General features: G+C 63.8%; 3 protein-coding genes across 3 annotated transcripts in view; 1 reads left to right on the forward strand and 2 right to left on the reverse strand.

Annotated features, from left to right (window-relative positions):
- GGCX (gamma-glutamyl carboxylase) overlaps positions 1-3042 on the forward strand; it is an 8994-nt gene extending 5952 nt beyond the window's left edge. Inside the window, 5 exon segments of the mRNA XM_027697597.1 lie at positions 709-878; positions 1205-1335; positions 1406-1553; positions 2575-2764; positions 2851-3042. Of these exon segments, the coding sequence (XP_027553398.1) occupies positions 709-878; positions 1205-1335; positions 1406-1553; positions 2575-2764; positions 2851-3040 (829 nt within the window). The 3' untranslated portion in view covers positions 3041-3042.
- A 611-nt stretch (positions 3043-3653) lies between these two features.
- MAT2A (methionine adenosyltransferase 2A) lies at positions 3654-8873 on the reverse strand. The gene is made up of 9 exons (XM_027697617.1): positions 8598-8873; positions 7007-7084; positions 6807-6929; positions 6621-6733; positions 6352-6495; positions 6053-6271; positions 5622-5804; positions 5409-5542; positions 3654-5068 (listed from the first exon to the last, which is right to left on the reverse strand). Exons 1-9 carry the CDS (start codon positions 8782-8784, stop codon positions 4966-4968), a joined length of 1284 nt encoding a protein of 427 aa, XP_027553418.1. The 5' UTR covers positions 8785-8873; the 3' UTR covers positions 3654-4965.
- A 1215-nt stretch (positions 8874-10088) lies between these two features.
- On the reverse strand, positions 10089-14871 carry LOC113974475 (histone H2A.V). Its single transcript, XM_027697618.1, has 5 exons — positions 14656-14871; positions 11668-11745; positions 10847-10960; positions 10646-10775; positions 10089-10408 (listed from the first exon to the last, which is right to left on the reverse strand). The coding sequence occupies exons 1-5, from the start codon at positions 14800-14802 to the stop codon at positions 10347-10349; spliced, it is 531 nt and encodes a 176-aa protein (XP_027553419.1). The 5' UTR covers positions 14803-14871; the 3' UTR covers positions 10089-10346.
- Between the last annotated feature and the right edge of the window lie 3737 nt (positions 14872-18608).

The following is an 18608-nucleotide window of genomic DNA, read 5'->3' on the forward strand; positions in this document are numbered from 1 at the left end:
GGGGGGACGGGGGGCATGGGGAGGGGATGGGGGTTGGGAGGTACAAGGTGGGGATGGGGAGTTTGGGGGGGGATGGAGGGGGTTTGGGGGGGACAGAGGGGCACGGGGGGCACGCAGGACGGGGGACCCACGGGTGGACCCTGTGGGCTCCCTCACTGTGGGTGCTGCTGCTGGTTCTGGAGCTGGTGTTTCCAGCAGTGGTTTTGGGGCACACACACGATTTGGGGGGACAGAGGGGGATGTGAGGTGCTGGTGGTCCATCCCCACAGGCTGGTGGATCCACGGGTGGGCCTGGGGTGGTCCCCCTGGGCCCCCACACTGTGGGTGCAGCTGGAGCTTGTGCTTCCAGCAGAGGTTTGGGGGGGGACACACACGATTTGGGGGGACACGGGGAGATGTGGGGGTGCTGGTGGCCTGTCCCTGCAGGCTGGTGGACCCACGAGTGGACCCGATGTGGTCCCGTGGTCCCCCAAACTGTGGGTGCTGCTGCTGGAGCTGGTGCTTCCAGGAGGTGTTTGTGGGGACGGAGGATCTGGGGGGCCCTGGGGGGTGTGGGTGTCTCGTCCCTGCAGGCCGGCAGACCCACAGGAGTGGGTGCTGTGTCCCCCACACTGGGGTGTCCCCACTGCTGCTGGAGCCGGTGCAGTGGTTTGGGGGCACACGCAGGATTTGGGGGGGCTGTGGGGTGCTGACAGCCTGTCCCCACAGACTCGTGGACCCCCGTGTGGACCTGGTACGCGCCCCCTGGTCCCCCTGGACCCCCACGCCGTGGCTGCTCCCGCTGCTGGTGGATCTGTCGCCGTGGCGGCAGCGGCTGCAGGAGCTGGAGGCGCAGCTGGACGGACACACGGACACCGTGTTCATCGCCGACTTCCCCGGTGGGGCCCGGGGGGGGGCTGGGGGGTCAGGGGACAGGGCACGGGGCACAGGGGGCTGGGGGGGCTGGGGGGTACAGGGCGCAGGGTGGTCTGGGGATAGTGGGGGGTTTAGGGGTGTCCTGTCAGGGAGCAGGGGGATCCCAGGGACTCAGAGAGGGTGGGAACCGGGCACAGGGTTTGGAGGGGGGCACACAGGGCATGGTGGGGTCCCAGGAGTTGGGGTGCAGGGCATGGGGGGTCCTGGGGATTCGAGGTGGGGGGTCAGGGTACAGGGAAGAGCTGGGGGGGGTGGAGTACAGCCAGTTACAGGCCTGTGTGTGTTCCAGGCCTGCACCTGGAGAACTTTGTGAGCGAGGACCTGGGGAACACGAGCCTGCGGGTGCTGCGGGGGCAGGTGCTGGTGGAGCTGGTGGAGCAGCAGCAGAACCACTCGCTCCAGGAGGGCCAGGGGATGCAGGTGAGGCTTGGGGGGACCCCGGGGGGCTTGGAGGGTGCCCGGGGGTGCTGACCCCCCCCCCGCCCCCCAGCTGCCAGCAGGGCAGTACCACAAGGTGCACACGGTGTCCCCGGAGCCCTCGTGTTACATGTACCTGTACGTGAACACCACGGCCCTGGAGCTGGAGCGGAACCTGACGCGGCTGCGGGAGCTGCGGGACCGAGTGCGCAACGGCACCGGTGAGGGACCCCCGAGCATCGCACCCCGGGGACCCCAGAGCCTGGGCATCGCACCCCTGGGACCCCAGAGCCTGGGCATCGCACCCCTGGGACCCCAAATTCTGGGCATCTCACCCCTGAGACCCCAAACCCTGCACACTTCACCCCTGGGACCCCCAAACCCTGGGCATCTCACCCCTGAGACCCCAAATCCTGGGTATTTCACCCCTGGGACCCACAACCCCTGGGCATCTCACCCCCTGGGGGGCACTCAGGGTGGGCAGATCACAGGGACCCCCCAATCCCTGGCACTGCTGAGCAGTGTGGAGACACACAACCCCCCCACCCCCCCAAATCCCTGTCAGTTCAATTCCTGGGTTCACAGGGACCCAAAAACCCCATCACCTCTCATGCTGGGCAGCACCAGGGGCATGGGGACCCTAAAATCCCTGTCACCTCACCCCCATGGTGGGCACCCAGATGTGGGGGGGACTGTGGGGACCCCAAAAGCTCCATCACCTCAGCCCCTGTTGAGCTGAGGGAGATCATGGAGGGCCTCCATTCCCTCTGACTGGGGTGGGGGGGACCACAGGGCCCCCAAAATCCCTGTCATCTCATCCTCTGGTGAGAACTGAGGTGGGGGGATCAGAGACCCCCAATCCCTGTCCCTGGGGTGGGGAGAATCATGGCAACACCCCCAGTTTCCATCACAAGGCTGGGGGGATTACGGGAACCCCCAGTCCATCACTCGGGTGGGGGGGACCATGGGGACCCCCAAATTCCCTGTCACTGGGGTGTGGAGATCATGGCGACACCCCTAGTTCCCACCAGCAGGCTGGGGGGGATAACAGAGACCCCCAGAATCCCTGTCAGGGGGGTGGGGGATCATGGGGACCCCCAGTCCGTGTCACTAGGGATGGGACATCATGGCAAGCCCCCCATTCCCTGTCACCGGCCAGGGGGATCATGGGGATGCCCCAAATCCCTGTCAGTGGGCTGGGGGATCACAGGAACCCCAAAAACCCCCCCCCCCCCCCCGCAGAGCGGTCCCCGCTGCCCCCCGAGCTGCGGCCCATCCTGGGGGAGCCACCCCCCGCGGGGGTCCCGCTGGACCCGCTGGTCTCGCTGTTCCTGCGGCGGGAGCAGCGGGAGCAGCGGCGGGAGCGGGAATCCAGCCCGGCCCAGCGCCTGCGGCGCTTCCTCCGCAGGAAGTTCTTCCTCTTCCGCCGCAGGTGAGCCCCCAGAACGCCCCCTTGGCCCCCCCCGCCGTGCCCCCCGCGCTGACCCCTGTCCCCTCCTGTCCCCCCCGTCCCCGCAGCGCCCTGATGACCCTGATCGCCCTGCGGAACCTGGCGCTGGGCCGCCCGGACCCCGAGCGCCTGGCACAGGAGGTGGCCTTCGCCAGCTGGCGCGGAGAGGAGGAGGAGGGGGCTCGGACCGAGGGCGAGGGAGGAGCCCGGGGGGGGGCCCGAGCTCTGAGCACCCGCAATAAACCCTGTTTTTTTTAAGCCAAAAATCCTCCCGTGCCTCAGTTTCCCCCCCCCCCCCCCCTTCCCCTGGTATCCCTGTTTCCCCCCTCCCCTCTAGGTTCCCCCTCCACGCACCATTTCCCTCCATTCCCCTTCCCCCCTCCCTCAGTTCCCCCCGTACCCATTTCCTCCATTCCAGGTCCCCCCAGGAAACCCCCTCGGTTTCCCCTGTACTCCACTTTCCCACGTGCCTCAGTTTCCCTCACACCCCACTTTCCCCTGCACCCATTTCCCTCCCTGCCCAGTTCCCCCAATACTCGTTTTCCCTCTGTACTTCAATTCCACCCCTGTGCCTCAGTTCCCCCCATACCCATTTTCCACCCCATGTCCACTCCCCCCATGCCTCAGTTTCCCCTAATCCCTCGGTCCCCCATCCCTACTTCCCCCCTGTACCCCAGTCTCGCCCTGCCTCAGTTTCCCCCCTGCCCGTTCCCCCCACACCTCAATTTCTCCCCCCCATTTTTGTGCCTGTTTCTCCCATACCCCAGTTTCCCCTGTACCCCAATTTCCCCCTCACCCCCATTTCGCCCCATGCCCGTTTCCCCCCGTACCCCAGCTCTCCCCCCACCCCCCCGAACGGGAGGCAGCTCCATCCAACCCATCACTTCACTTTTATTGAGACTTTTTGTTTTTGAAGTTTGTTTTTTGGACTCGGTGGATCGAAACATTCGGACGAAACCTCCCGAAAATAGTAAAACCACGAAAAAAAACTACTCGGGGGGGGGGAGAGAAAGCCCCCCTGCCCCCTCCCCAAGGCACTTTGGGGGGCCGTGCCGGGCAGGCAGTAAACAAGCCGGCTTCTCTGTACCACACCGGCCACGGGCGCCGTGCCCGGGGGCACCCCCAGCGCTCCAACAAACCCAATTCCCCCCTGTTTCCCCCCAAACTGGTGGGGGGGGTGGGGGGAAGGCAGGGGGAGGGGCGGGGGGGCTTTCAAGGGGTCAGGAGCTGCCGGCTGAGTGTGGGGGCTTCTCTGTACTCACGCCCCCACCTCGGCACACAATAAATACACCAAACCTTCAAGTATCGAGGGCCAAATCCTCCCCTTTCCCCCCAAAATTCAGACAAAGCTGGGGGGTGCCCCCCCATCGGTGGGACGGGGGGGGTGGGGGAGGTTGTGCAGTTGGGGAGTCGCTTCAGCTTTTGGATTAAAACCCAAGAAAAGAGAAATGTAAAATATTTTCCTCCGGTACCGAACCCTCGGTGGGGGGGAGCTGGGGGGGTCTGGGGGCGGGTTTTAGCGTGTCCCCCCCAAAATGTGCATTTTTGGAGCAAAAAGAGGTTAAAAATGAGGGTTAAGAACCAAAACCAGCACCAGCGAGGTCCCAGGGGGACGGGGAGGTGGAATGGGGTGTCCCCCCCACAATGGGACTGGGGGCTGTGGGGGGGACGACTGGGGGAGCCAAAATGGAGGAGTTTTTGTACCCCCCCCCTGCAGCAGGACTGGGGGGACAGTGGGAGCTAAAATGTGGTGTGTGTCCCCCACAGCAGGGGATGGAGATCCAAAATGGGGTGTCCCCCTGATGTAGTGGAATTTGGGGCCAAGGAGGGGGTGGGGGGACACAAAATGGGTGTCCCTCCCTGCAGCAGGACTGGTGGGACCCAAAATGGGGTGCCCCCCCCTGCAGTAGGGGGAGGCTGGGGGGGGCACTTGGGGCCTTTTTTCCCATATCCAAGGTTGGAGTCAGATGGGATTTGTTAAAAACCATCCGGAGGGATTTGGAGGGACACGGGGGGGCCCTGGGAGAGGCACATGGTCCCCACGCAACCGAAACGATGGCGAGAGAGAGAGAAAAGGAGGGGCTGGGGGGGGGCCGGGAGCTCTTCCCCCAGAGCCCACGGGCTTCTCTGTAACCTACGCCCGCGGGAGTGGGGGGAAAAGCCCTAACAAGGCTCTTTTTTCCTCAGTATTTTAGTTTTTTGGGCACTTCCCAAGGGAAACTGTCCCTACCAAAGTGGCCATAGGCTGCGGTCCTCTGATAGAGGGGCTTCTTCAGATCCAGATCCCTGGAATACACAATTCCCGACTCAGTGAGGTGGCCCCGGGGTCCTGCCTTCGCCCCTTCCCTGCCTGGCCGGGGGGTCTGCAGCGGCGCCTCCGTGTCCCCCCCACCCCCGTGGGACGGTTGGAGCTTCCCGGGGGCTCCCCCCGAGCCCCCCAAACGCTCCCGGCCCCGGGGAAGCTCCAAGCGCTCAGCTCCGGCGGATACTTACCCGGAACACGCCTCCTCCTGCGGCCGAGCAGCTCCGCGCCGGGTCCAGGGCGCCAGGCGGTCCCCAGGCTGCTCCGGGAGGGACCCCCGCCCACCCCGGCTCCCCCCCGGCGCGGCCCCCCCGCGCCCGTTACCTGACGATGACCCCGGGCCGCAGGTCGAAGTTCTTCTTGACGATCTCCAGCAGCTCCCGCTCGCTCTTCTGGGAGGTGCCGTAGTGGAAGATGGAGATGGACAAGGGGTGCGAGACCCCGATGGCGTAGGAGACCTGCAGGGGGGCTGTGGGTGAGGCCAAGCCCCCGCCTGGACCGGCCTCCCCCGGATGGCCCCCCCTGCCCAGCACCCACCTGGACCAGCACCCTGCGGCACAGCCCGGCCTTCACCAGGGACTTGGCCACCCAGCGCGCGGCGTAGGCGGCCGAGCGATCCACCTTGGTGTAGTCCTTGCCCGAGAAGGCGCCGCCGCCGTGGGCCCCCCAGCCCCCGTACGTGTCCACGATGATCTTACGGCCCGTCAGCCCCGCGTCGCCCTGTGGGGGACAGCAGTGTCACAGCTGCGTGCCGGCACTGCCACCAGTGTCACCAGCAGCGCGGCACCAGCGGCACCACCACCACACCATCGCCGCACTGTCACTGCCACCACCACACCGTGACTGCTACGCTGTGACCACCACTGTGCCACCACTGCCACCACCACAAACACGCCACCACCATGCTGTCACCACCACCGTGTCACTGTGGTCACACGGTGCCGCCGCCACGGTGCCCTCGGCCGCACCTGGGGCCCGCCGATGACGAAGCGCCCGCTGGGCTGCAGGTGGTAGATGGTGTCGTCGTCCAGGTACTTGGGGGGCACCACGGCCTTGATGACCTTCTCCTTGAGCGCGTCGCGCATCTCGTCCAGACACACGTCCTCGTCGTGCTGCACCGAGATCACGATGGTGTGCACCCGGATGGGGATCACGGCCCCGCGGTCCTGCATGTACTGCACCGTCACCTGCCAGGGGACACGGGTCAGGGGCCGGCCGGGGGGAGCAGGGGGCTCCCCAGGGGTTTGGAGACCCACCAGCACCTCACCTGTGTCTTGGAGTCGGGGCGCAGCCAGGGCAGGGCTCCGCTGCGGCGCAGCTCGGCCAGCTTGGCGTTGAGCTTGTGTGCCAGCACGATGGTCAGGGGCATGCACTCCTCCGTCTCATCCGTGGCGTACCCGAACATCAGCCCCTGCCGACAGGGATGGGGGGGTCACACCCGAGCCTGCTCACGCTGCAGGGTCACCCCAGCCCCAGTCACACTGCAGGGTCCCAGCCCACCCCACTGACCCCGCGGCAGCCCCGCGTTCATCTCACCTGGTCCCCGGCGCCGATGTCCTCCTCGCTGCGGTCCAGGTGCACGCCCTGGGCGATGTCCGGGGACTGCTGCTCCAGGGCCACCAGCACATTGCACGTCTTGTAGTCAAAGCCTGGGGGGGAGGCTGTTGGTGAGCCCGGTGCCACCCCTGTGCTGCCACCCAGCCGGGGACACCCCGGACGCACCTTTGGAGGAGTCGTCGTAGCCGATGTGCCGGATGGTGTCCCGGACCACCTTCTGGTAGTCCACATTGGCCCGGGAGGTGATCTCCCCTGCCAGCAGGATCATCCCGGTCTTGGCCACCGTCTCTGCAGGGACAAGGTGACGTCAGAGCGGCGTCACCACTGGCATCACCCACCCACTGTCCCCCGGTGCCCCCACTCACCACAGGCCACCTTGGCATCGGGGTCCTGCTTGAGGTGGGCGTCCAGGACGGCGTCACTGATCTGGTCACAGATTTTATCTGGGGACACGGAGAGCAGGAGGCGTCACAGTGGCGCGGGACAGCCCGGCCCGGCCCAGCCCAGCCCTTCCTTCCGGAGCCTCCGGCACAGCCCAGCCAGGATCCAAGATCCAAGCCCTGTAATCCCTAATCTGTATGCCCCCCGGGGCACAGAGAGTCCTTGCCTTGTTCCCAGCCTGGAATTCCAGGCATGTCCCAGTTAAGCTTCAGTCCCAGCAGGGCCAAAGGGATCAAACCCGTATCCCGACTTCCCAAATCCAGTTTCCAGTAGCTCCGGATGTGCCCAATGCCAGAGCTGCTCCAGCCATATCCCACCAGACACCCAGCTCCCTCCTGCTCCCAGGGGGCTTTATTTGGGATGGGGGACACCTCCCACCCGCTCCCGGGGTGTCCCAAGGGCCATTTGTGTGCCCGGGACTGCGGATGTCCTTGGCAGCGACCTTCCAGGCAGGACTGGGGGGAGGATGAGGCAGCGCACGGTTGAGGTGAGCAGAGGGGGGCCCCCCAGATGGTTTTTGGGGTTGAAGAGTGAGGAAACAGACTTGGCAGCTTCCTCCCTCGTGGCAGTGTGGGGGGAGCCCCAGAAGCATCCCCAGAACAGCCACACGTTGCGGGTGCTGGAGCCAGAGGGACCAGAGCTATGGAGTGCTGTGCTCGAGCAGTGGGTGCTGGAGCGTCTGGAGCTGGTGGGGGGCTCAGGAGGTGCTGGAGTGCCCGGAGCTGGGGGGTGCTGGGGGTGCCGGGACAGTGGGTGCCTGAGTGCCTGGAGCTGGGGCGTGCCGGGGGTGCCCAGGCAGTGGCTGCTGGGCACTGGCAGCTGCCTACGCAGATTAACAGTCATGTGCCCCAAACCGGCGAGGACAAAGGCGGGGGGAGCCCGGCACGGGCTGGCACCGAGTGAGAAAGCTCCGAGCCCCCACGGGAGCAGTGTGTGACCCCCTCCGGCTTCGGCTGGGGGGCACCTCTAGGGAGACCCGCGACGCTCCATCACCGCCTGGACGTCATCGGGGACCCCCCGGGGAGCGTGCGGTGCGCTGAGGGCGGCACCGAGCCCCGGGGGGGTGTGTGCGGGGAGTCACCGGGCCTGTCCCGGCCCTGGCACCCACGCGAGGGGGGAGGGGGGCGTGGGGTGCGGGGACACCGGGAGCTGCTTAGTCACGGCTGAGTCACGGCGGCACCGGCCCCATCCCCGCCCCGCCGTCACCCCCGTGTCCGCCCCGTCCCCCTCCGTGTCCCGCCCCACGCGGGCAGCACGTGCGCGCCGGGCCCGCAATGCGGCGAGCGCGCGCCCGCCTCACACTGCGCGCGCGCCCGCGCGCGTCACCGCCCCCCCCACATACACACACACCCCCGGCCCACCCTCGGCCCCTCCATCCTCATCCTCGCCCTCTTCATCCCCATCCTTCCTTCTTCATCTTCGTCCTCATCCTCCTCCTCCCTCCCCACCCCCCACCCCCCACGCCCGGTCGCGCCTGCGCGCTCGCCGCCCGGCCCCGCCCCGCCCGGGCCGCACCTGGGTGCCCCTCGCCCACGGACTCGGAAGTGAAGAGGAAGGTGCCCTCCTCGATGAACACCTCGTGGAAACCGTTCAGCTGTCCGTTCATTGCGGCGGCGGAGGGCGGCGACTGGCGGCGGGAGGAGCGCGGGAAAAACGAGACCCGGGCGCGGCCGCGGCGGACTGAGCGCGGCGCCCGCCGCATCGCCCCTACTTGTAGCCTCCTCGCCCCGCCCCGCCGCCTGGCCCAGCCAATGATGAGAGCTGTAAGCGCCGCGGGGGCGGGGTGGCGGGACCACTGCGGGTGGGCAGGGGGAGAACGTTATGTAACGCCGAACGCGGGCTCCGCCGCCGGGATAGCACCGCGCTCTCCGCTGCCAGCCAGGCGCTTACCGGCGTTAAACGGGCGTGCAAGCCGTCTCCGCTGCCTCGCGCGGCGCGGCGCAGTGGGCGTGCACCGGCGTCCCCCGCGGTCCCCCCTTTGAGGGCCGCATGGTGCGGCCCGCGCGGCCCGGCGGCGAGAGGCGCGCGACGGTATGCGCATGCGCCATGCGGCGGCGCGGGACGCGTACTCGCGGTGTGGTTAGGGAGGCCCCGCCCCCCCCGCCGCCATCTTGCGCCGAGCGGCGCCGCCATTGTGCGGCCTCGGCCCCCGGGGCACTGGCCCGGCCTTGTCCCGACCCCCCGTGCCCCCGCCCGGCACCGGCCCATGGGGATGCCCCCGCACTGCGGCCCGGCGGGGCAGGGCGCCGCTGAGCACGGGCACGGCCCCGGATGGCGCCCTGGGCCGTTGGGGCTACTCGACGCCTGATGCAACCCCCACCCGCTGTTGCCAGTGCTGGAGCCGCCCCGGGCCCGGCTCCCGCCGCCGCCTCCTCCGAGCCCCGCCCGGGGCTCCCCCGCATGCGGCGGCTGCACATAGGGTTCCCCGGGAGCCAGGGGGGCTGGGCTGCCACCCACGTGCCCAGGACAGATGGATACCCAGGACAGAGCCCGGCACCAACCCGCTGGGACAGACAGACACCCAGTGTCCCAATGCCCAGGACAGGTGGACACCAGACACCGACACAGCCAGGGCTGATAAGACACCCTGGACAGACAGACACCCAGCAGCCCTGTGCCCAGGACAGACAGACATGCATCCCTGGGCCCAGGACAGACAGACGTTCAGGACAGACAGGCCCATGACACCCCCAGCCCCAGGGCAGACAGACACACAAAGACTCCTGTGCGCAGGACGGAGACCCCCATAGCTGGGACGGACAGAAACACGGTCCCCCACGCCCAGGACAGACGGACGCACAGGCACCCCGGCCATGTGCGCTCTGGGGCGGAGCCTTGGGACACACCACGCCTTCCTACCGAATATTTATGAGGGGCGTGGCTTCACTATGTTGTGTATTTGCATATGGGGCGGGGCTAATCAGCACGCGGCGTGGGCCGGTGCCGGGATCGTCCCGACCCCCCCGCCTCCCGGCCCCCCTCCCTCCTCCACATCAGAGAGCTCGATTTTTGTAAAAAATGGTTTATGGGTTCCATTTTTGTATAAAACGCGGGGCAGCCCAGCCCCTCAACCCCCCCCCGGCTGCTGCCCCACGGGCCCACGGTGTGTCCCACTCGGAATCTAAACCCATCCCAATGTTTCCTCTACAGTCAATCCTCTATGTTCTTCCTTTCAACTATTCCTTAAAAAAAGTTTCCTGGCATCCCCAAGGTGTTGCTGTGCCCAGGTCGGTACGATGACGGGGGATCCGGCACCACGCTCCCTTACGCCGTCTTCTGCTGCCCCTTCTTTCCAATCAGGGACTTGTGGATGTGGGGGATGACACCTGTGGAGAGAAGGGGAGAATTCCTGTCAAGAATTGCAAAATTCCCAAGAAACTGCAAGAACTCCTCAATTCCCAGCAGAGTTTTGGGATAACAGCGTGAATGTTGAGCGGATACCCCCCTACCCAGTGTGGATCCAGGGAAGCATGGAGCCAGTGGAATTACCCCCACTGCCAAACTCCTGTTTGTTTTCCCACATAATTCTCATTGAAGGATGGAAAGGAGGGAAGGAGCCCCACCTCCACCGGCGATGGTGGCTTTGATCAGGGAGTCCAACTCCTCATCACCGCGGATCGCCAGCTGCAGGTGCCGGGGCGTGATCCGCTTCACCTTGAGGTCCTTGGAAGCGTTCCCGGCCAGCTCCAGCACCTGCGGGACAGCGGGAAGAGGTGGGAATGCCGGGGGGGAGGGGTGCTGGCCCCGGGGAGGGGGGGTCCTACCTCAGCAGTCAGGTACTCCAGGATGGCCGCGCTGTACACGGCCGCCGTGGCCCCCACGCGCCCGTGGCTGGTGGTCCGAGTCTTCAGGTGCCTGTGGATGCGGCCGACAGGGAACTGGGGGACGGCAATTAACAACCTCGTTAACACCCACAGCCCCCTGTGATTTGGGCCCAAGAGACCCCCCACCCTGCCTGGCTGCGGCTTCCAGGAGTGACCCGACATGATCCTCCCCAAACAGAGGATTTGTCATTATTTGAATTAATTATTCATTATTGTCTAATATATATATAATGTATTTATATTGATTATTGTATTTCTATATATTTAATTATATAATGCAACACATTCTATTTGGGCCCAGGAAACTCCCCATCCTGCCTGACTGTGGCTTCCAGGAGCAACCCAACACGATCCTCCCCAAACAGGATTTAACTGTCATTAACAAATTTATTTATTTATTACTAACCCACATAATATGTATATTAATGTTATAACACACTGTATTGTTATGATATACTAATATATCATATTGCAATAATATAATAAGATGTAACCTTACAGAACATTAAATAATGTAATTGTACCTTATTTATAATTAATAATTATAGTTAATATTTAATAATTACAATCATTAATTCTCCCAATTAATCCTCCCACCCTCTCTGTCTCACCCAAGAGCAAACCCCCCCCTCCCCTCTGCAAGCCCAGGGCTCCTCGTCGCTCCATAATCCCCCAAATCCCAAAATATTCAGTTTTCACCCCAAACCAGAGGGTTTGGGCCCCCCAGAATTCCCGCTTCCCAATGATTCCCTGTGCCATACCTGCAGGCCTGCTCTCTGGGAGCGTGACACGGCCTTGGCCTTGGCCTTGCCGCTGTCCTTGCCCGCCTTGCCGCCAGCCTGGGGGAGAAAGGCCGCATTAATTAATCTAATTAATCCCCGAATCCAAACAATCTCGTTAATTCTAAGCCAGAGGGACCAGCAGCAGGATAATCCAGCAGCTCCCTGGCAACTCGAGGCTTCTCGAACTGCCTGGATCCGAGGGGACAAGGGGGGTTTTGGGGAGCAGCAGCTGCTCCTTCCCCCAAGTGTCCCAGTCCTGTATTTTCCAGAAAATGCCAAATGGGGGAAAAGCAGCCCAAAACCCCCATTGTTGACCCTTTTTTTCCAGGAGTTGTGAGCCTATTTTTATTCAAGATTCCATTTCTCCACGTGCTGACACGAGGTGTGGGGCAGGACACTGTTCCTCTAGGTGGGAATGTGAATCCTGTGGGATTCAGAGGTAATTCCCTTCCTGCTCCAGGGTGGGAAATCATGTGGGAGCCCCAGAAATCCCACATTTAATGAAAATCGTGTTTGGGGGTGGAAATGCCAAAGCCAAGAGTTTGGGAGTCACTCAGGAACAAGGTTTGCTGGGCTCTCCCATCCGCCCTCAGGAAATCCATGGATTGCAGGGACACGGGAAGACTCTGTGACGTCACTGATCACTAATGAGAGCTGCTCCTAATGAAGGTGGGAGCTGCAGGTGACGCAGGAGGGCAGAGGGAGCTGCACCTTCCACGGGGAACACGTCGGCACCCCCAAATCTGCTCCACATAAGAAAAAACAGGAAAAATAATCCCCCACATTGGGTTTTCAAGCCCACAGAGAGCCAAGAGCCCACAGCAGAGGGAGAGCAGAGCCTGAAAACACACTGGATACTCGTAATCCCTGTTTTTACAGCACATATTGATCCCACAACCCCCATCCCCCCTAAAAAGGAGGAGTTTTGGCTCATGGTGAGGGACCCAGAGATCCCAGGAGAGTGAGTGGAGCTCGTTAATCCTCAAAACAAGATGCTGGTTAACCTGGGAATGTCCAAGATCTGCATCCCAGCCCAGCCAGGTGGGAGTTAACACCACTTCCAGCTCAAACATTGGGAAAAAAATAATCACGAGGAGGAATTAATTAATCCCGAGGTGATTAAAGAAGTGAAGGGTGCAGGGTGAGGCTGGGGGGGATCTGGCTCCAGGAATGCTGGGATCCAGCTGTGGGAATGCTGGCCCCTGGCAAACCCCTCCTCGTCCTGACACTTGGGACAGGAGGGCCTTCAGGGATGACTCAGAAAAACAGAGAAGCACCAGGAGTTACTTTTATACAGAAAAAACATCACTCCATAAAGCTGCAAAACCCAGGGAGGGGGATTTGGGGGGAGAGAGGGCAGATTTGGGTGGATTTGGAGAGAGAGGGAGGATTTGGGGGGAGAGATGGGGGATTTAGGGGAGGGAAGGAGGAGGCAAAGGGGATTTAGGGATATTTCCTTGCTCTAGGAATAAAAGACAGCTCTGGGAAAAGCACTGGCTGTTCCCACTGAGGGCTTTTATCAGCCAGCTGTGAACTTTCCCACTTCTCCGTCAGGTTTTCCAGCTGGGAGCCGCCTGCCTGGTGGATCTTTACAGGGGGGTTGACTAAAAACCGGGAAGAAAAGGTCGCCGCCGAAATCCCGAGGTTGGTCCCGGTTTTCCCCAACCCTCCGAGGGGTTGGCAGAGGGAACACACTAAGTTCCAGCTGCCCCCGGGACTCCCGGACTCCTCCCTCCTGAGGAGGGAATCCCGAGGATTCCTTCCTCCTCCTCCTCAGGAACTGGGGCTCCCGGGGGCTGAGACAATCCTTGTGTCGCGTCTGTCCCTCCTTCCTATCCCAGCTCCTTACTGGGAGCACATTCCCGTGCCAAACCCTCCCTGGATTTGACCCGTTGGACCAAGCAAACCACTTTTTTTTTTCTTCTTCTTGTTGCTTCGAACAGCAACTTTTTATCTCGTGCCGCACACTCCAGATATCCCCGAGCACAAGTTCTTGGCGGTGGGAGTTGCATAATCCGACGGTGTTTCTATGTAAACGCCGCGGGATCAGGGCCCTTCTCGCCCGCTCCAGAACCCCGCGGATCCACAGAACACCCCCACACCCCCCTGGGGATCCACAGATCTCTCACAGAGCCACGGAGCCCCCTAAATCCCCCTGCAGATCCACAGAAACCGCCTGGGGGTTTACAGAACCCATCCAACGCCCCTTCCCACCCAGACCCCAAACTCTTGTGGCGATCCACAGGACCTCCCAAACCCTCTGTGGATCCACAGAATTGCCCCGCGCATCTATGGAACACCCCGAAACCCCAGTGGGGATCCACAGAACATCTTACAGAACCACGGAACCCCCAGAAGGACTCCTAGAACCCCCCGAATCCCCCTGTGGAACCACAGAAACCCCCGCGCGGATCCGAGGAGCCCCCGGGCCCCCTGTGAGCACATGGAACCCCGAAGGCCCCCATGGACCCTCAGAAACCCCCAACCACGCTGCAGGTGCGCGGAACCTCCCAGACCCCCCGGAACCCCATCCGCCCGCTCCCCCCGGTGACAGCGTCACCCCCGCTCCCGCCGGGGTCACACGAACGGGGCACCGGGGAGAACAAACCATCAGGCCTCCCCATCAGGCCCAGCCCTTCCCTCTGGAAGCGCGTTGGGATCTCTCCGGGATCCCGAGGGAGGCGCGGGACCGTTGACAGAGGCCGCTCGGGGCCCTCGCTTGACACTCCCCCCCCGGTGACCGCCACAAACCGCGGTAACGGCGGACACGGGGCCGCTCTGACAGCGCCAGAGGGACACCGGATTTGAGGGACCCGACCACCTCCCTCCCCACGGGCTGGGCCCCGGGGCAGCGCCGGGCCCGGCCCAAGGTCACGGAGCACGGCCTGAGCTGACAGCGGCCACCACGGCCGTGCTGTCCCGGCCCTCCCTGAGCCCCCCGCGGCCCCAGGAGCCCCCCACCCTCACCATGGTGCCGCCGCCGCCGTCCGAGTCCCGGAACCGCCGCTGCGCCCGACCCGCCTCGGGAGCCGCCAGACAATGACCCGCCCGGGCGGGGGCGGCGGGCCGCGCCGCGCCCGGGCCAATCAGCGCCTCCCATACTAGTTTGAACATGTGGCCGCCACCAATAGAAGCGAGGCTTCTTTGCTCTGTCCCCCGCTGGCCCCGCCCCGTGGCTCGTTTAACGGCTGTGTTGCCTTTTGCACACGGCACGCAGGCGGGGTGAGGGGCGGGGCGGGGCGTGCGCGCGCCGGTGATGTCACCTCCCGGCCAATGGAAACGGCGGGCGCTGCGATGGGAGGCGGGGTCAAGGTGACGGACAGCTGCGGAAGCCAATGGAAGGAAGGCAGGGGTTTCCCGCCCATTCCGCGGCCCCGCCCCCGACTGTGTTTGTGTGAGGGGAGCGGGGGGGCGGGCGCGGGTGTCGCTGAGAGAAGAAGGAGGAGGGGGGGCCATTGGTTCCCCCGGTACCGGTGGGGCCAGGACGGTCTCACCTACAGACAGTCCCTCCAAGCTGGGGGCTCCGCTCCCGACAGGGCCCGGCCCTGCCCGAGGCCAGGGGAGCCCCCGGCGGGAGGGGAGGCCGCCCAGGGACACCGCGGCCCGGCGGTGCCTCTCACCCTCCTCTGTGTTTTCCACATCCAGCCCGGTGCTGCCCCATAGGGTGAGGGAGAAGGGCAGCGGCAGGGAAGTAACGGGGACCCCGAGAGGCCGAAGGGGCGGTCAGTGCTGTGAGCAGGGATCAAAATGTGATCAAAACCCCCGGACCGCCCTGTAGCTGCGGGTTTTAAAAACAAACGTGTCACGGGAAATAAATTTCTCACACCCGAGCCCGTTTCGGCGTCAAAAGGAACCTGACGGTGTGACGAGGTGGGTTTATAAATAGAACGAGGGATTCCCGAGCCAGGGTCCGGCCGGGCCGGGCGCCCGCCCCCCCCCCCGCACGGGCCCTGTCCCCCGGGTGCCTCGGTTCGCCCCCAGCTCCGGCAGAGGTGGGGGGCACCGTGCGCCCCCCGCTGCAGCTGCCGGGGGGGCTCAAGAGGGCCCCCAGCCCCCCCGCCCTGCCCCCGGCTGCTCCAAGACCGGAGCAGGAGGAGGAGCAGGAGAAGGAAGGCACCTGTCGCTGTCACTGTCCCCCCCGGGGCGCCTGGTTCAGGCTCCCTCCGGCACCGGGCAGGGCTCAGGGGGCCCCACGCAGCCCCCACCCCTCGCTGCAGCTGCCGGGAGGGCTCAGGGCGGCCCCCAGCCCCCCATCCCTCAGCTGCTCCCGGTACCCCCGAGGGGGGCAACACCACTTGCAGCTGCCCCGGGCAGCAACTGCCGCGGCCCGGGGACCCCTAGAGCTGCCCCGGGGGCCTCTGTCGCTGTCCCAGGGCCCCCCGGCTCCACCCGGAGCAGCTGCGGGGGGGGCCTGGGATGGGGCCGGAGCAGCTGTTCCGCCCGGCTCTGGGGGGCTCGGGGCGGGGAGGGGGAGCGGGGGTCGCGCCGGGCCCCGGTGACGGTGACAGTGACGGCGGTGGCGGCTCATGCGCAGGCGGGTCCCCGCGTGTCCTCAGATGAGCCCGAGCCCGCAGGGAGCCGCAGCGCGGGGGGCGGGGGCTGCGGCACCCACGGGAGGGCACGGAGGGGACACGGGGTAGCACATACGCGCCTTACACACACGGCACGCAGCCTCGTGAGCGGCACAAGAAGCCTCACCCCCTGTGCACACACCCTGTGCCTGTGCACGTGCCTGCCCGAGCCGTGACACACGCACCCCCCACGCCTGTGCCACGCCAGACCCACCCAGCCTCACACCTGCCCACCCCACACAGCCGTGTGGGGGTACACGCACCTTACCTTACACACCCCACGCAGCCCTGTGATGGTGCACACACCTGACACACACCTGCACACGCCAAACCTCCTCCCTCCCCTCCCATGCCGGTCCCTCACACTCTCCAACTCCCCCCCAGCTTGGGGACACCCCTCAGGACAAGGTGGGAGACCCCACGTGCCCTGTCTGTGCCACCTCACACCATCCCACAACGTCCCCACAACACTCCGGGGTGACCACCCACCCCTCACCCCAACAGTGGCACCAGCTACCCCTCCCTGACCCCCCCAAGGAGCGAGCCAGGCCCAGGCTGGTTTTTCATTCACTTTTCCGCATACTTTATTTGTTACAAACATACAATTCTTTAAATATAGACTGTAAAACTCCATTTGCAAAAATCTGCTACGTCAGGAGTGCTCGGAGCAGGAGGAGTTCGTCGCGTCGGCCTCGTCTGCGCTAGTGGTAACACCCAGGACCTGCCTCCGGCCCCCAGAGCCGCCCCCCGGCCGCAGGGAAGGGACACGAGGGCCCCGACCCCCTGGCCCCCCCGGCCGCCTAAAGTGCAGGTTTGCTTTAGTTTTTGTTTTTCTTTCATTAAAAAAATAACAGGAATAAAACTTTTTTTTTTTTCTTCTTCTCTTTTCGGCAAAGGGATGTCGGGGAGAGCACTCAGGGAGGGAGGCGGCGCTCCCGGGGGATCTGCTGCTCGGACGGGGATCCAGCACTCAGGGGATCCAGTTCTCAGAGGATCCAGCTCTCCAAGGAGGATCCAGCGCTCCAAGGATCCAGTTCTCAGAGGATCAAACTCTCTGAGGAGGATCCAGCTTGAAGAGAAGGGTCTGACACCTGGAAGATCCAACTCTCGGAGGATCCAACTCTCGGAGGATCCAATGCCAGAAGGAGGATCCAACACTCAGTGGAGAGCTGGTGCTTAGAGGATCCAGCTCTTGGAGGATCCAGCCATCAGAGGATCCAGCTCTTGGAGGAGGATCGGGCACTCAGAGGATCCAACTCTTGGAGGATCCAGCCATCAGAGGATCCAACTCTTGGAGCATCTGGCTCTTGGAGGAGGATCCAGGTCCCAGAGGAGGATCTGGCTCTTGGAGGAGGATCCGGTGCTCTCCCCACCGACGTTTGTCCAACCCCCTGGCCCGTCCCTTGCCCCGGATGTGCCAGGGGAGCTGCTCATGCTGGACCCCTCTCAGCTGCTGCTCCAAGGTTGGAGCCCCCCGGAGCCACTGTTCTGGGGCCTCGACCCTGTGGGCTCTGGGCCGTCCTGCCCAGATCCAGGCTGTCCTACTGACACCCAACCCCGGCTCCGGCACCACTGGCTCGACCGGCTCCGGGAGCCGAGGAGGGCGACGGCCTCGCCCTGCGGGAACACCCGGGAGCATCCACGGAGCCGCCTGGGATTTCCCACCGGGAGGACCTGCCAAGCTCCCTGGGGCATCACCCCACGTACCCCCAGGACTCCCTCAGCTGCTTTTTTTTTAATCTTTTCCAGTTTTTTGCGATTTTTTTCCACTTTTTGCTTTTTTACAAGAGAGGCTGGCGAGGGGTTGGGGTTGGTTTGTCACCAACTTGAGGAGCCGCCGCTGGCATGGCCCCACCCATCCCCTGCCGCCCACAAATCGCCTGGAAACAAGGCAGGAGAATCCCGATTTTCTTCCATATTTTTTAGGACAAAAGGAATTGAAGCTGTTTGAACTTCCCCTGGAGGTGCTGCTGGCCCCAGGCCTGGCCGTTTAGGGCATTTCTAGAGGGTTTTGGGGCACTGGACAGGATTCCCAACTTTCTGTCTGTACAGTCATCGTCACGGTCTCCATCGGCCCTTCTGGGGCAACAAAGCTGGAAGTACCAGGAATTTGGGATATTTTTTCCCCCCCACTTGTGGTTTAAAAATAATAAAAAAAGCAATTTGCCCGTTTTCTACAGAATTCAACCCAAACCCAACCGACTCTGATCTATGTACACACGGCCATGTCTATACACACAGAGATGGGAACGGGGGCCCAGGGGAGATGCGGCACTGTCCTGCTTTCCTGGGAAACACCCACCGGCTCCTGGGGGGCTCCAAGAGAGAAAAAATCCCAAACTGCCCCAA

Source organism: Neopelma chrysocephalum, unplaced genomic scaffold (genome assembly GCF_003984885.1).
Source record: "Neopelma chrysocephalum unplaced genomic scaffold, ASM398488v2 Primary Assembly neopelma1_120, whole genome shotgun sequence".
Taxonomy (NCBI): Eukaryota; Metazoa; Chordata; class Aves; order Passeriformes; family Pipridae; genus Neopelma; species Neopelma chrysocephalum.